Source organism: Orycteropus afer, unplaced genomic scaffold (assembly GCF_000298275.1).
Source record: "Orycteropus afer afer isolate SDZICR_OR568_19922 unplaced genomic scaffold, OryAfe1.0 scaffold00051, whole genome shotgun sequence".
Lineage (NCBI taxonomy): Eukaryota > Metazoa > Chordata > Mammalia > Tubulidentata > Orycteropodidae > Orycteropus > Orycteropus afer.
This window is the reverse complement of record NW_006921638.1, coordinates 2571597-2590094: the sequence shown is the minus strand read 5'-3', so window position 1 is coordinate 2590094 and position 18498 is coordinate 2571597. Positions and strand designations below refer to the sequence as shown.

At 36.2% G+C, this 18498-nt stretch overlaps 1 protein-coding gene across 1 annotated transcript in view; it reads right to left on the bottom strand.

The window, feature by feature from the left end:
* The window catches only part of AKAP6 (A-kinase anchoring protein 6), a 549344-nt gene that overhangs the window by 125684 nt on the left and 405162 nt on the right, over nucleotides 1-18498 (bottom strand). The window contains exons 9-10 of the mRNA XM_007938531.2: nucleotides 12175-12321; nucleotides 8963-9187 (exon numbers count right to left, since the gene is read on the bottom strand). Of these exons, the coding sequence (XP_007936722.1) occupies nucleotides 8963-9187; nucleotides 12175-12321 (372 nt within the window). The remainder of the gene's footprint in view (nucleotides 1-8962; nucleotides 9188-12174; nucleotides 12322-18498) is intronic.

Sequence of the window (18498 nt, the reverse complement as noted above, 5' to 3'; positions counted from 1 at the left end):
TTTTTTTTTATTTAAGTAGAGCAATAATCTGGGAAAACATGGTGAAGATATAAAAGGAGTGTTTCCAGAAGAAGGCCAGAGGGGCAGAAGGTAGAAAAGAAAACAGATCTCAAGTCACTGACTTATTGTCTTGCTCAAAAGCTGAAAAGTAGTCCTACTGTGGAGACCTGCCCTTGATGACCTTGTACCTAATTTTTGTACCCTAAACAATCTGTCGGAAGGAAGATGGGGCAATCTACTTCCGTAGTGATACTGCCTCGGAAACCCAAGGAGGGGTGGCTATGAGTCGGGTCCGACTCTATGGCACATAACAACAACAACAACAAAACAATCTGTTCTTTCACAAGTCAGAGGGGAAGCTTGGGAGGTATACTGTTCACCTCTCTTTTTTTCTAGTCTTAGGAGGAAAGGAAAAAAAAAATCTCTTGTGATTTTTATTTGGTAAAAGATATGATGAACCAACCAATATGCGATTCAGAACCTATAGCATATATAACTCTCCTACAGGAACCAAAACCTCAAAGATTTTACTTAATACAACCCTGCTGCATCGAACCTAAATGCTTTAAAAAAGGAAGGGAGGAATTGGTTCACACTGTAGTAAGTATAATGCTGATAGCTAAAATATGTTGAGCTCTTACTAAGCACCAAAAGAGAAATACACAAACAAAAAAACCCAAACCCACTGCTATCGAGTTGGTTCCAACTACTAGCAACCCTACAGAACAGGGTAGAACTACCTTATGTGGTTCCCAAGGCTGTAAATCTGTATGGAAGCAGACTGCCTTACAGCAGCTGGCAGATTTGAAACACTGACCTTTTGGTTAGCAGCCCAATGCTTGAATCATAGTGTCATCAGAGCTTCTTCTTACTGAGTACACCCTACTTCAATCAACTTACAAATATTCTTATTTAATATCCATAACTACTCTATGAGGGAGCTCTGGTAGCATAACCAGAAGGCTGGCAGTTCAAACCCACCAGCCACTCCTTGGAAGGAAGATAGGGCAATCTACTTCTGTAGTGATACTGCCTCGGAAACCCAAGGAGGGGTCGCTATGAGTCGGGTCCGACTTGATGGCACATAACAACAACAGCAGCAACTCTATGAGGTAGGTAGTATTATCATTCACATTTTTTCAATGAATAACCTGCGGCTTTAAGGAAAATCATGGATTAGAAAGAGGTGGAGCCAGTATAAACCCATGTATCTTTAATTCACATGCTTAAATCTCTATACTATGTTGGACCAGATGCACTGCTCAAATCTGACACCAAAGTGGAGAATATGGAGCTAACTTTGTAATTCTCTTATCCCAGTTTCTTTCTTATTTGGATTTATTAACAAAGAAAATAACATTTAAGTGATTAAGAACGAAGTAGTATTTCCTCCAAATTATTGCTCTAGTTAAAATACGTGTGTGTATGTATAATTAGACTCTCATTTAAAGAGTAATAAGTATGAAGTAATAAGAATGAAATGATGAACATTCATCACTGGCTTCACAGTCCAAATGCAGTCCAGTCTGCCGTTCAAGGTGGCGATGGAATAAAGATGGGTAAGATCTCTTGCTCTCTTTCTAGAGTAAAATTGCACCCTTGATATACATAAAGCTATTTTATCTGGTAGAAGTAATGCAAATAAAACGAATGAAATGAGCACATGGTGATATGTTTGCATCCTCAAATCAGAAGCAGAAGCTCCCACTTCCTAGGAAACATTCAGCTCTTCTTCTAGTAAAAGGTATGATCCAGAAAGAATTGGGCCTTTTTGGAGCATATTCATTTATGTTAGAAGGCTGCACTGGGACTGCATGCAAAAAATTTCCTATGGGTCTTCCTATCACCCCAGATGGTAGCGTGAATAACATTTAGTTAAATCTATCTTTGAATTTCAACCTTAACCCAGCCAATTTTTCTTATGAGGCAGTCTGGATCGTATCCAATTACTTAAAATTATGTCCAAAGAAGTGTGAGGTGATGGATTTTTTTATATATGGTGTGTGTGGTGGGGGAGAGAATCCGATAAAAGCTTAATTCAGTGTTTTCTTTTGATGAACATTCATGGTTAATATAAAACCTTTTAAAAAAATTCATCTAAGACATAGAAAGGATTAAGTCCTGCCTGACTTCAGCTGATTTTGAAAGTATTTGGCAGGCTTTTGTTACAGCTAGATTGAATTACTGTAATTCTTTGTTTGCAGCTGTGCCAACAGCATCATTACAAATTTGTAATGGCTCCAGAACACAACAGCAGGTATGACCATGGCACATGTAGGAACCATGGACTCCTTTCTCATATCTCAGAACTATCAAAACATTCTCTCCTGTCTTCTAACCTAATCTCCTTTAAAATGCATTTTGTTTTGTTTTGTTTGTTAGTTTTTTGGGGTTCACGGGAAGTATGATTATTTATTGTTCCATCTGAAGTTGGTTACAGTGTACTTAGGAGGTTCCCCATAAAAATTTCGGCTAGATTGGTCTTATTTTTATTTCTGAAAATTATGTGTTGATATTTGAGGAAGTATTTCTTAAAGCATGGGAACTGTGTTTAGGCTCTTATATTTATCTATTTTGCAAAAGCACATTAGTGATTTTCTTTTTAGAGTAATTATTTAGTAGTACTGCACATTTCATAGTTAATTTGAAATCCTTTTAAAAAGCCTTACTCTATAAATTTTAATTCCCAAGATTTAAAATATTGACTTGCTCACTTCCTCTGGCTGGCTGTCAAGTATGCAGAAATGGGATGAGGAACAATAGAGTATGGCTACCAGCTGAAGCATCTCTCTCTGGGGACAGTTGGGTGTAGAGAATGGTGGAAGATTCTGGAACAGGCTTTCTAGGTTTGTCTGTTGGCTCTGTTATTTACAAACTGTGGAACTTTCAGTAAATTATTTCAATTTTACCACCTCAGTTTTCTTATTTATACATTAAAAAAAAAAACAAAAAAAACTTTTGCCATCAAGTCAACTCTGACCCATGGCAACTCCATGTGTTACAGAGTAGAATTGCTCATAGGGTTTTCTTAGCTATAATCTTTACAGAAGCAGAGTGCCAGACTTTTCTTCTGTGATGCCACTGGATAGGTTCAAACTACCAGCTTTAAGATTAGTACTTGAATGCAAATTGCACCACCTAGGGACCTTCTCATCTGTAGAGTTATCCTGTTGTTAGTTGCTATCAAGTCAGTTTTGATTCATGATGACCCCATGAGTACAGAGTAGAACTGTGACCTTTGTGAAGCAGATTGTCAGGCCTGTGTTCCAAGGCACCTCTAGGTGGATTCAAAACAACAACTTTTCGGCTAGTAGTCAATCACTTAACCATTTGTGCCACCCAGGAACTCCCATCTATACTTACAGTATAATAATAGCAGCTGCCTCAGGATTGTGACGAGGATTACATGTGCAAAGCAGGTAAAAAAAAAAAATTTAGAAACTGCATCCCACCTCATGAGCTTGTAACAAGTATAAATTGCTTTCATTACAATTGTTAAAATATATTTTATTTCCTCCTAAGTCAATAATTCTAGCATGGCTACCTAATATTTATGATAATATTTGAAATTTTAGAGGAAGGTCAGGAAAAATCCAGGTAGAATCCAGTGACTGCCTGTTTTTTGCAAATAAAGTTTTATTGAACACAGTCACATTTACTCATTTATGTATTGTCTGTGGTTGTCTTTGCCCCATAAGGGCTGAGTTGATAATTGTGATGGGGACCATATTATTATGTGAGCCCTTATAGAAAATGTTTGCCAAACCCCCAGATTTAGATTAAACATGTTTCAGTGTTTATTTTGAATGGGCAGTGAATGACAGAATAGCAAGAGTTTGGGAATTTGAACCCAAAAACTATGGCTTTAACCTCTTAGATGCAGGTGGCTGTGTGAATTCAAACAAATCACATTAACTTTTCTCAAGTCTTCATTCATAAAAATAAAATACATAAGAAGGTGATCACAATTCTCGACTTAAATAATTTATGTGAGGTTTAGGTATAATAACATAGGTAAAAGTGTCTAGTCAAATTTAAATTGCAGCGCAAATAGAGGGCATTAATCATTGACGAGGTTACCAAATTGATTCCATTCATTCACCTTCTTGATGACAGAGCCCTTTTTCCTGCAGGAGGTCTAAACTTGCCCTTCTGAGGCTGGTCCTGGGCAGAGGCCAGTACCGCGGGCTCCTTTAACTGGTAATGGATAATTTCTGCCCAATTTGAGTCTTCAGAATAATGAATTTGGTTATGGGATACAAGGAACACATGATTAAGTAATTATTTTCTTTTCTCTCTGAAGGATCATGGTTAAAAGTACTAGTGCCTTCCAACCAATGGCACTGAAGCTGCATGTGCAGCTCTAATGAGCCCTTGGCCAGCTGGAACCTGGTGAAATTCCTGATCCATTTTCTGGCATTTTGTTGCCAAAGTGCCTTCACTACTTGCTAATTTTACATTTCTGCCCCAGGGCTCTTAGGCTCCCACTTTCACAATTCTCCTCCATTCCTGGGTTTTCATTCTTTTCCTCTCTAATAGAATCTTTCTTTGTCTCTAAGCCTGCATGTAACATATTTAATGCCTTAAAGAGAAAGAAAACATTACACATTTTCTTTTCTTTTTTTTAACTTAGGATCCTGATCCTTTCTCCCATCCTAGACCTCGGAAGGAAGGTTGGGCAATCCTACTTCCGTAGTGATACTGCCTCGGAAACCCAAGGAGGGGTCGCTATGAGTCGGGGCTGACTCGACGGCAAACAGCAACAACAACAGACCAAGGTACAAAAAGGAAACAGTGATGGGTTTTCCTTTTTATTTAGCCCCCTCACTCCCTGCTCTTCTGGGTAGTGCCCTGTGGCTTATCTGTCATTACTCTGGGTGTCATATGAAAGGATTTGGTTCCATTAAAAGTCCAAAATTTTAGAGAATAGAGGATAAAGCTAAACCCTGTCTCTTCTGTATAGCCAATGGCAGCACAAGACTTTGCAGAACCTACAAGACGGGCAGAACGCGGCAAGGGGGTCTCACACACAAAGGTTCTTTCAACTCTTCTATCTTAGCTGTTTTACAACTTAGAAAGGCAGGGTAGGGTATCTGTTTTTTTGGATTTGTGATAAGTAACTGTTTTATTCAATAGATGCTTATTGTCAATTGTGAATTTTACTGGTTACAAACATTTTGGGGGACCGTACATGGTGCAAAGAGTTAATGCACTTGGCTGATAACCAAAAGGTTAGAGGTTTGAGTTCACCCAGAGGTGTCTAGGAAAAAAGGTCTGGTAATCTACTTCGAAAAACCAGCCACTGAAAACCCTATAGAGTACAGTTCTACTCTGACACACATGGGGTCGCCATGAGTCAGAAGTGACTTGATGGCAACTGGTTATAGACATTTTTGTTTTATTCTTCTTAATATCAATGGCAATGCACAGAACACTTAAGTAATCACATGCTAAGCACTAAAGAGTAAATGGATCAGAAATATTCAAACTTCTGGCTAGAGAGACATTTAAAAGACACAGCCTAGAATTCCTAAAGAAGAGACATGTCTAAAGTTTTCTTTTTAAAAAAATAAAAAAGTGCTATCATGATAGATCTCCTTTACAGATTGGATTAAACTCTTCAAAGATAAAACTTCAGAATGGACTAGAGCTTCAGGTCATAAAGAAAACTCATCAAGGCTCCATCATCTCAACAATTTTGAAAAGTTTTAGTCTGAAAGACAATAGATAGCAAAGAAGTTCACACTGATACAGTACAAAAATGCAAAACAAACCCAAAAGTATTTTTACTTACTGAGACCTTCAACAGCTAAAGCTATTTGTAATTTTGACCAAATTGTTGAAGACAGTGACTGATAAATCTACCATGAAATAACAAGGAAATGTGGTTCTGTCCTAGCATGGAAGGAAACTCAGTAAATATCACTAAATGCCAGTTCTGTTTAGTAGTTCAATGAGTGGGCTTTAAAGTCACAGGATTATGAATTTAAACCCAATTCTACCACTCATTATATGTGATCTTGGATGCATAAAACTTAACCTCCCTGTATCTCCTTTCCCATATCTGCAAAATCAGGATATTAACACTAACCTCATAGAGTTGCCTTTAACAATAAGAGACATGTACATGCAGAAACTCACAAGGGAATATTATACAACTGTCAAAATAAATGAATACAGTCATACTCAGCAATAGGAATAAATGTCAGCATTAAAATATTAAATAATAAATGAAATCCTAAAGGATAATAAACAGCATGATTACCTTTCTAATACAGTAAGCCCACAGGTTATAAACGTCCAGCTTAAGGACAACTCATAGTTGCCATTTAACGTTATGTAAATTTGCCCTCACTTTAAAATGATTGAACCAGCCCTTACTTCCAACAAATTCTTTACCACAATCACCTTTACTTGCTGCATGTGCAGTTTTTAAATAAACTGCACTAAAGTAACGCTAAGTAAGAACTGTATACAACTGTTCTGACTTAGCTACAAATTCACAAATTTGATATAAAAACATACTTAGAAATGGATCTTGTTCATAAACCCAGACTGCCTGTAAAGTTAAAAACAACTACAACTAAAAATATGATTTCTTATAAAAGGAAAACAAAGGAATGGTGAACACAGGGCTCAGAATTATGATTACCTTAGGTGAGAAAAGCAAGGAACAGAATGGAGTCAGGGTAACCACATGGAGTAGATTATTCTTAAGGCCCTACCTTTTGTAGGATATGACATTCATTTGGCTTAGTATAATGTTTTTAAAATAAATTAGAGTGGGAAATCAGAGCAGTTACTTTGAGAAATAACACACAATCATTGAGTCGATTCTGACTGATAGCGACCCCCATTGGATTTCCAAGGCAATAAAACTTTATGGAAGTAAATCATCTCATCTTCCGCCCATTGAGCAGCTGGTGGGTTTGAACCACTGAACTTCTGGTTAGCAGCAAAAGTTTGATGAAAAGTAACACTAAAAACATAAAATGTGCTAAAAGAAATAACATAGCTTTGACAAAGATAAATAAAATAGCCCCCCAAAAAAGAGAGAAAAGAACAAAATAGAAAAAAAAAAAAATGTGATGATCTTCCTAATACTTTCAAAATAAAAAATTCTGGAATTATTTTCATTTTGGTAAATGATAAGTTAGGTGTAGTGAATAGTCCCCCAGTGACTAGAAAGAGTTTACAACTTTAGCAGATGACTAGGACTCCTGGTGTTTTGATTTTCTAGTGCTGCTCTAACAGAAAAATACAAGTGGATGGCTTTAACAAACAGGGATTTATTCTCTTATAGTTTAGGAGGCTAGAAGTCCAAGTTCAAAGTGACAGCTCCAGGGGCTGGGTGAAGGCCATTCAACATTGGGCTTCAGCTCTACCTCTTGCTCCTGGCCCTCTGAAGCTGGAGGCTTTTCTTGACTCAGGCCGCTGCTGGCTGCTGAGGCTGACAAGTAACCCAAGATTGACAAGTAAAATGGCACAGTCCCAAGATTATCAAACAACATGGCATGCCACTGAGATGAAGACTTGGCCAAATGCAGGATCAAGATGTGCCAAAAAGCTCAGAGACTTTTCTCAAGGCTTCTCCTTATTATATACTGGAAGCAGACCACATCCCTAAAGCAGCTATTCAGCTGTTCAACAGATTCTACCGTGGAATTGATTACCATCACATTATACAGAGGGTGAGATGAGTAAAATCTGGACCTAAAAGACTTTGAGAGAAAATGGATGCTTGGTTCCAAGAGGTTCTTTTCTTCTTGGCTGTCCTCTTTCTCTTCTTTAAGACATTTCATCCCAGAAGGTTTCTTGCTACTTTCACCTTCTACAGTCCCATAGCCTCATATACGCTAATGACAAACCAAACTCACTGCCAATGAGTCGGATCCGACTCATCGCAACCCCTCCTTGGGTTTCGGAGGCAGTATCACTACAGAGAAGGAGCTCTGGTAGCATAGTGCCTAAGGCACTTGACTGCTAACCAGAAGGTTGGCGGGTCAAACCCACCAGCCACTCCTCGAAAGGAAGGTTGGGCAATCTACTTCTGTAGTGATACTGCCTCAGAAATCCAAGGAGGCGCTGCTATGAGTCGGGTCCGACTTGACAGGACATAAGAACAACAATATCACTACAGAAGTAGATTGCCTCATCTTCCTTCCGAGGAGTGGCTGGTGGGTTTGAACTGCCAGCTTCTGGTTAGCAGTCAGATTCCTTAGGCACTAGGCCACCAGAGCTCCCAGCCAGAGCTAAAATAATCCCTGGGTTTATGGGAGGGTTTAAACAGTAGGGATTTAGCTTGTGCAGTAAGGGAAAACATTCAAACTTAAACTGCTTTTCAATAGATAGTTGTGTAAACAATGGAAACAAACCTGGAAATAACCTTTCTTCTTCATGGACATACAGTGAACACACATGCAGCTGTGTTGATAAGGTTGCCATTATTCTAAATAATGAATACTGGAATGTAGGAATGACTTTTACTTTCTTTCTTTCCTCCATAAATAGTTGATTCTTACGTAAAAAATATGATTCCTTTTGTTAGCATTAATGGCCTTCAATTAAGTCATGCACTTTTATCATATCAATTTATGGAAGTATTTTCAGCCAAGTTATCTATGGAACATTTTGGTCTATCTTTCAAGTCTCCAATAATCTTTAGTGTTTGCTGGTTTGATTTTAATTTATCACTGTCCTCCTTCAACAAGGCATTGCACAAAACACACGAGCAGGAGAGATTTGCCCTGTACAATGTGTATTTGCCTATGCTTAACGTTCATCTTTATATACACACAGACGTTGGCATATAAGAAATGGAGAGGGTGTCTATACATTCAAGGAAATATTTAAGTGCACAGTGATACATAGATACATGGGTATAATACTTTATGTACTTGATAAATATTTCATTCCTACCATAAAGAAAGCTTTTTATCAACTTTGATTGTTTTTTTATTACCTTAAAGTATTGTAGTTGTTTCTCAGCACTCATTGTTCCTTCTTTTTCTTGTCTCAGGCAGGAATTGAAGATGAAAAGCTCTGTATCTCTTAGCCACCCTTTCAGTTCTTTGATCCTGACCTCCAGCTGCCTTACCAGGCTTCCGCTTTCAGGAGAGAGCAGGTCACGTGGGCCTGACCCACTGTGCCCTGCCATTGTGTCTTGGAGCTTCTCTCCTAGGGTTTTCTAATGCATCAGATTAAAAAACAACAACAACAACAAAACACAACAAAAAACATAGATTAGCTTAGGTAACAAAAACACTTTACTGTTTGGATGATAACAAGAGCCACCAAGAAGATGTCCAGTTGTACTTGCCACCTCACTATTGACATTAAATCCAGATAAGCTCCTTGTTGTATTTGGAATTCAAATTCTCAGACAGTGTGTGTTGTTCTAACTACCACTGGGGGTTTAAGAAGACCTTACTCACTTTTACTTTCTTTTAACAGAAAGGAGGTTTAGCCCACAAGTTCTCTGAGGGTCATTGATAAAAATTCATTTGAATTCGCAGGACAGGAGTTAACAATAAAAATTTCTCTGCGTAACATTTTCAGGAGATAGAAGTCTGAGTTTAATCAATATACTAAAAAGGCCAAGTGAAGATTGTACATAGAGAGTTAAACTCCTTTTCTGTTTTATGAAATGTGAGTGCCCAAATTATACAAATGAGAGATTTTAAGAAGAGCAGTCTCTGTGAAGCTACTGATGATTCTTTCCACTTTGCATTTGTGGATATTATGCTTTCTATGTATTAAAATAATATCTGATCCACTGTGTGAGAAGCCTGCGTACATTAACCATGATGACATTAGAGGAGTTGTGAGGGAGGTCCCCCCCTTTTTGTTTCTTTTTAAAAACATTTTCTTTGGAAAACCAATAGGATTTAATCTATAATGATGAATTAAACCTACAAAACTAAGCTTTAAAATAAAATTAAGTCAACAGATACTATTCTGCTGTGTAGTCTTCTGTAAATAGTATTTTTAGAAGATTGTAACAGAAAAATAGTCTTTCCTGGCAACACCCTTGTATTTTCTTGGTGCAAATATTGATAATTTGAAGACTCTCAGTGGAATCCAGATTTAGCTATTGTTTTTATGCTGTAACAAAAGTAGCAGCAGGAGGTGAAATCAATGCCCTTGGAGGGTAGGGTCACAAAAAAGAATTTATTGCCACTTTTTTGTTCTGGAACAGTTTGCAATCATAAATTCTTCATAAACAGAATACTTCAGAGAATGGTCCATCTTCATAAATATACGACAGAGGACATCAATTTCATTTAATTCACAATTTGTGTCAGCACAGCAGATGCCAATGCCTGCCTTGATAGGGTTGTTTAATATGCAATTGAGACAGAGTAATATGCAGCACAGGGGACAAAATTTCACAGATTAAACTGTACGCACCACTGACATTTCATTCTAATGTATTTCCATTCCACACTGTTCACCTTAGATGAAAGTAATATTAAAAACCATATCCCTCTATTTTACTATTGTTAGAAGTTAAAATCCTTATCTTCAATTTTTTTTTCATGCCAATTAAAATGTAATAATGCCAATTAAAACAGTACGCCTGGTGGTGTTAGTGTGGCACAGGTTTTGTTCAAATCTTCCCTTCACCCCTACTCTTGCCTAAAATCATTACAAAATCCTGCAAATTGCATGTGAATGATATTTTTGTCAAAATGGCAACTATTTTTAAGATATCTGGATCATAAAAGATAACTAAACATTCTATTTCTTTTTCTAATATGTTGATTTACAATTTTTGAGGAAACAATATATATGACATATTTGAAAGAATTTTCAGAAAAGACTACTACTAGTTATTTATCAAATTAAAATAGAATGTAAATAGACTATCATTTCATCTGTTGAACACAAGTTCTTATTTAATTAAACAACCTTTTTAAAAATATTTCATACACTCACATTTCTCCTATATTAGATCAATGGATATTCTCAAATTTAGTCAGTTCTGATTTAAATCACAATATTATAAAGTGATTGCCACTCATTATTATTAGAAAGTAATGTAAGAATAGACCAAAGTAAAAAGTTTGAACATTTTAAGTTACTTTGCTCAGCTGCAGAGTGTAACAAATTTAGATGAGAAAACAAGGACTTGAAATTGCAGTATTTTAATACCTAGATTAAACATGGCATAAACTGAACACTGGAATTCCTCCAAGTTATCAAGGTACATGGAGTGTTTTTTATTCAAAATATTTTTGGAGTATTATTTTAATTTTTTTAAGGCAGAAAAAGGAAGGCATGCAAAATTATGCCCCATAACTGACCCCACCCATCCTAAACAGTTATAATTAATCATTTAGGTAATTGGCAAATTTAGCTTACCCTTGATTTGAAGTGAAGGCCATTTAGGAGAGAAGTTGATGAAAAAAATAGAGTTTAACCTCTCTCTTTCTCTCTCTCTCAGCTGTCTTCCAACAAAAGGACAGTACTGTCTCCTACACAGTGCCATCCTGGTCTCTGGGTAACAGAATCTCTATATTCCCTTTTTGCCAGATTCTTGCATCTCAATCTTTGGCTGAGACCCAGCCCATCATTGCGTGAAATGAATTACATGAAACTTTTTTTTTTTGGCTTTTGTTAAAAGGGAGCTGGAAATTGAGGCACAAAACAGAGGCTGATTTAATTCTGCAATTCAGATTTGGGAAAAATTTGCATCTTTGTTTTGGCGGCTTTAGTGTGACTTGAAAGCTGTAGTGACAACCCTACTTTTCATCTTAAGAGTACAGTAAATAGTTAAACGGTGGATATCTCTAACATGTACCTTCAGAATAAATTCTATTAACATTCATTCAAGCATGACAGTCAGTGTATATCAGATATACTATATTATAGTTGACTTGGTGCATACCCATAATACATGGCATATTTTATTTACTTTTTTATGTATTAAAGAACCAAAATTATTAAAATATGAGAGAAGAGAAGCTCAGAATAATAAAAAAAAAAAACAATCAACAGAAGAGGAAAAGCAGTGTTTTCCTCCCATAATAGCATGAGTAGCTTGTTTGAAATGTAGGTAGTGAATTGAAAGAGAGAGATATTTGTGCCTCAAATTAGAAATCAGACAGATAGAGTACTTCACTACCAAAAAATGTACACACAACCTACAAACAGTAATAAAAATGCAAATACCCCAAGCAGTTCCCATTTTTCCTTAATTGAATCCACTTTTTCAAGAAGATCATTTGGTAGTAAAACGCCACCTTTCTTCAAAGCTTCAACCTTACTAAGCAGCTCCGTCTTTTTCAGGTGTCTGATGGACATTTCTACACTGTATCGCTAAAATGAGAAGAGAGAGAATGAGGTATCATTAGGAAGAAAGGATTTCTTAGAAAATCTTCTAGCACAGAGTGTTAAAAGTTTTTATTTCCAATAAAATTTAGAAGACTAAACTTAAGTACCTTGAGTAGTTAAGTAATATTGCTGACAACAGCTTAAATACTATGCTATATACTACACCCACATACACAAACATCTGAGATATTCCAGTTAGTTGACTAAGATTTATACCTTTTTAGACTAAGGTTTACCTAGCATACTTGATCTTTAAATAATTCCAAACAAGAAAATATTTAGTCAAGAAGGGTTTAGTATTACAGTAATTTTGGTAGTTAAATATCTGACTCCAGAGGGCTGCCCACTTCTCACTGATGCCCCCAAAGCAGCAGTTTCAGAGTGGTACAAATAAAATTATCTGTACAGATGATGTGACTTCCTTCTTATAACTCCAATGAATTCCCAGTTGACATTTTGTTTTCATTTTTCTTTCACTTGAAAACTCTATGTGGACCTGGGGAAGAGGTCCATATAAAAAGAAAAAAATGAGTGCTTTGGGGATGGTTAGGCTAATAATCTATGCTTCCTTATTGATTACTATAAAATGGCCCCAAATATCAAAACCTTCTTCTCCAATATACATTGTATTCTGACAAACTACCAGGTGAGTCTCTCCTAAAAGATGTTTGGCTAGAGATAATATAAGTGCCATTTAATATGACAGTTACTATGGTGATTCTTTTCAAATAACTGTTTGGATAACTTCTTAGAAAATTCTATAGTATGGATGGCTATAAGTTACTGTAGATATATTTTTTTAAATGTGTATGTAAAAACACCTCTGAGTAGGAAAACCAGGTTCTAGTTAAAATATTAAACATCTTCTAAATTTTTAGCACATTTCCAAAACATAATAGTAATCCCCAAATTTCTTTCTCTGCGGCACAAAAAGAGGTCACTCAGGTCCTTGATGGCATAGCCCTTTGCCCTAAATGAGCTAAAATAAGCACCATTATCAGCTATAATAACAAAAGCTTTTGTCTGGGCCAAATCAGCAAGCTCAAAGCATATTCTAGCACTTGGATGATTTTATTCATCTTATAAATATGATATCATATAAAACCGCAAACTAAAACACAATTGAAAGCAGCTTAAAAGAAAAGAAGGTGTGAAATCGGTTTTGGTTAATAGATCTTCAGCATTTGCATGCATATGTTTGCATACTTTTAGTTTCATATTTTAATCTTTCATTTACACTAAACAGGCACATCATTTGTATTATGTAAACTTCTCCAAATGTTAGTCATTTGTGGCTCACAGAACAAAATGTTTTAAATTAGATGATTTAAAGCATTTCATATTATTAATGAATGTTGATCAGGGTGTCAGAGTATCCAAAATTGCATGAATATGCATAATGAAAAAATCAATGGTTGCTTTAGAGCTCTTTCGGAATTTGGCCTGTAATATGTGGGAAATTCTGATTGTGTTTCCTAATGGCAAGTAATTACGAGGACCACGTTACTCGAAAACGTCAGAAACAGACTGTCCACTTGAATTTTCTGGACTCAACATTCTACAAGTATTCTAGAAATATAGATAGTGTTTTATTTGTCAGGTGATGATTGGAGGAGAGGACAATCTGCTTCATGTAATCAGATTTTCATCTGAAGATGATGTAGCTGACAAAGATTTACATAATTAATTCTGTAAGACTTTGACATAGTATCAAGGGAACCAATATTTCAAGCAGGCAGAGGAATCCCATTCAGACCCTTTACTTCTGCCATGTGAATTAATGGACAGAGGGAGTCCTCTGGCTGTGCCACCTGGGAGCAGCCTTGACCAGTTACCATTTGCACTTGGGACAAGCTAATCTCCCCTCTTTACCCTAACTTTGATCAGCTCCTACACAGCAGATCAGTCAAGAAAGAAAACTGTTTAGATGTAGCCCATAAAAATGATAGTCTTGTAACAATAAAAATCTAAAATGTAATTAATTTAATTTTAGACAGAATAAAATCATTTTCTCTGTGAAACGTGGTACAAATAGTCACTGCCATAGCTATTATAAAAGGTTATTAGATTTAAAAAGCTTGTCTTCATGTGTGCTCTCTGTCTCTGTCACCATGTAACCTACTGGATAAACAGCTTGATGAAAGATGTGATTGATGGACAATGTCTTCAAACTTTAAAAGCTTAGAGAATCCAGTTAATTGTTAGATATATTGGTACATGAATGAAAGGTACTAGAATGTCATGTAATTTAAGGTGAAAATATTTATTTTAAGTTTTGAAGCTCTGAAAGTTGAATCTGATATGATTTAGGGCCTAGATCTGTGTACGTAATAATGTCACAAGAGTTATGTTTTTGTTGATGCTAATGCTTTTAGCTCTTCTCTCTCCAACATCTTTTCAAAAACATTAGGGGGGAGAATCAACTGCCAGCTCTATCAGTTCTCGGCCATCCTATCAAGTAGGGCTACTCTATCCTGTGGTGAGAAGATAATTTAATCTTCATATTAATTCCAACCATAGCAGTAAGTGAGCAAAGGCTGCCCCATTGTGTCCTGTTGTCTGGGGATGTTATGATATAGACTACTCTTCAATCGCCAAAAATGAGATTAGCAAAGTTAAAGTCAGATGGCTTTTCTTGAGTGCTAAGGTAAATAAGCATCCAGTATTTAATTTCCCCACAGCACCTGCTGTGGGCCTCTCTGTCTAGCCAAAAATAAAATATACTCTACTGAAAGGGCATATTTACATTATTAAGTGTATTTGCTTGGCTAATTCACTTTTGACTAATGAAGCCTCCTAATAGATATGTGAATGATCTAAATTAGAGATGCAGGCCACTCTTATTCTAAATTCCATCTATAAATGTCACATATATATAAGCTATATATACACATATATCTTAAAAAAGAATTTAAATAACTATGAATACTAGTTTACTGTTTTAATAAGAACTGAAAAAGTTTTTACAAAATTCTTATTCTATGCTTACTTTTTAAAGCAAAATGCTAAAACTGAATTACAAAACAAAGCCAGCAAAAACAGTGATCTCTGATATAAATATACTTAGAAATGCATGAAGACTTGATTGAGATAACTTTTTTTTGACAGTTATGCTAAAGGCACCCCCCAAACCTTTCCCTTTCTTTCTTTTCGTCTCTTTTTCTTTTCTTTTTTTTTTTTTTGTTAAAAATCACACCGAAAATTCTGCCCAAATGGAGACTGGAACAATGCCTTGAAACAGTGTTAATTGTCACCATGGAAACCAGAAGAATAAGCCATTTTGAAACTGGTATAGAAGGCACACATTGAGCAACTCAAGCATTTTTCTGCCTCCCTCAATGTTAAAGAACAAGATGCCTTGTCACTGAGAGGTCAGAGAAAGAAAGCATCATGAAAGGGTTGTAGATGCTCACTGTCTAGTAAATAAAAAAATAAAAAATAAACTATCTACAGCTAATGCTGTAAGACTCTACCCAGTGAATCTTTTTGAAATAGAAAGATCATCAAAAGATGGGCAGGATTGGGGGATGGATTCCACCTAAGCAAAACTTCAGGGCTATATTATGTGAACCTTGCCCTCAAAGCTCCCTGGGAATTCTGCTGTTGTAATAAAACTTCAGAAGAGGAAAGAAAAAAGGCAGCATGATGGAATTCAAAATAATGCTCTAAAAGCACACAGAGAGATTAAGACATCCATTGTAAGACTTTTGTATGGTGCTTCTGTTGGTTATGCTGAAAAGAGACCAGACATTGCTGAACGGAGAGGAAAGCTTTGGCTACGAGAAACACAAGAATGAAACCAAAGCATTTTCTCAATTATTAGAAAAGGGTGTCAGACTGTGTCATCAGAGTTTGAGTATTCACAGGTTGCACCATATTACCTTAAATTGGGTTCATGTTAGGAAAGTTAAAACAAGAAAAATGACCTAGTTATTATAATGACAAGTTTCCATGTCTTTCCTGGTGCAAAGTAATACAACAGACAGCTGTATATACAGCATAACCTCTCTCCCTCCACACACATGATAGAGACAGACACATAGACAGACAGACTGACTGCCATAGAGAGATGGCTGGATAGATAGAATGCACTGAGAACAGAAAATCCATCCTAGTCTATCGACAAGAAAATATATGCTAGGAAAAACCCAAAACACCCAACTACTGGCAAAATTATGTATGAAAGTAAGCATTTTGACACAAAAATGCAGTGATGTGTATGTCTATGACTCTCACATTGTGTTTTCTGGCTAGTGTTTGCCCTCCTTATGCGAGGCTTCATGGTGGCCCCTCAGCAAGTCCATGCCTAATGCCATTCAGTGGTTAACAAAGAGTCTTTTATATGAAAGTCCAGGGTCCACAGCTCAGCTATACATGCCGAATGCAGGAATCAACTAGAGACCAGTCTTGCCTTCACAGCAGCTCTGGTGCTGCCCCCTTTTTCAGAACACCAGCATCCGGCATCTCACCATGCATGTGATGTTTCGCATGGAGCCAATATCACCAACAGTTCGGGGAAGATGTTCAAGATTGAAGGAGAGGATTCAAATCCAAGATAAATAATGGTTGTTATCTCTTGCAAACTCCTTATATTTTACCATAAGCAATTTATGGTGAATAATTGCACAGAGAAATTATAAAGACTCCTACAATTGTCCTTGTAAATTAATAATAGGCTTTCTTGATTGGGATAAATTTGCTGCTGAGCCTTTGGAAAAATTAAAAAGTGCAATGTCATTTAAAATTGCCAGAACTCGCACAGCAAATTACATCTGAGGTTAAGAATTGCGTTTTCCCCCCTCCTTTTAGCTTATTCCATTTGCATGATCTGGAAATCATATTACATTGGCCATGTATTGTTAATTGGACATAGATTGCATTATCCTTAATATAAATCAAACTACAAATATTAAAATGAATTGCAAATTCTCTAATAGAAGATCATAAAACAATCTTTTTTAAAGTATCTCCCATTAATAATTTAATTCCAATTATATCACTCAGAAAACTTAAGTAGGAGACTTGGCAACTTATTTCCCCAATCATTTCTTTTACATAACAAATACTTAATCCTTTATTAATATATATAGCTAGAGCAGAATTCATTGTTACAGGGCAAAATAAAAAACACCAATAACTAAAAACTTTTGTGTCGATTTGATATAACACCAAGTCGACATGTCTTGTCCTTTCCCTACCCACGTCAAGGGAGAGGAAAAATTCTTCTATAGAAGAGATTCACTAAGTTCAAGAACTATTGTGATCATAGCCTTGAAAATTATGAAATTGGTCATTATTATACTAGTTATTTTATTAAAAGGGTTCTCCAGACCCTTGTATTTTTCTATAAATTTGATATCTTTCTGAAGCTTTTACATGGCCTTTAATGAGTTTATATTAAATATTTAATACTGTTTAGGGCATATCCACTAGTACCAAAAACAGTTATATTCCCAGCAGTCCCACTGTTTCAGGCAGAGGACTTGATTGATCCTCCTAGCCTGAATTGAGTAGAATGAAAAGAAGCAGTTGGAAAATAGCTGCAATCATTTAATGCAGATGACCTCTGACAGCCTCGCAGCTCTTCTATCTGAACAGAAATTTGCATGGGGTCTCTGTGCAGAGGAACAATGTAACCTAAATGGTAGACAATCTTTATTCTAATGAAGTGGGTGTCAAGGTCAATGTAAAACTGCAATGATAAATGGTGCACCACTAGGCAAGAGAAGTTGCATAGGCATTGTAGTGCTTTCACATTAATTGAAGACTGAAATGCACTGCGTGAAAAGCACAAGCCTCTCTTTTCACTATAATGTGTTAATGCGCCAATGCTGAAATGATTTCTTCAAGATGCTTGCCTGTTGACATGTATCTTATTGCAAAAATAATGCAAGTATGGAATTATGGCAAAAAAGTGGACATTTTTAGAAATTAGCTTTTTCCTGGAATAGAATTACAAAAATCGAAATAAAATGTTCCCAACAACAAACGTCCTGACACCTAATGTAATTCCTTTGATCCCCTTTTCTTTTCCTTTTCTATTTAGACCTGTCTTTAATTAGTTTCAACCAACCAACCTCTTATAGAGCCCTTCATTGGGCACTTTCATACTGAGCTAACTGTAAAAAGAAGACTGAAGAGAAGAGAATCATTCAAATATAT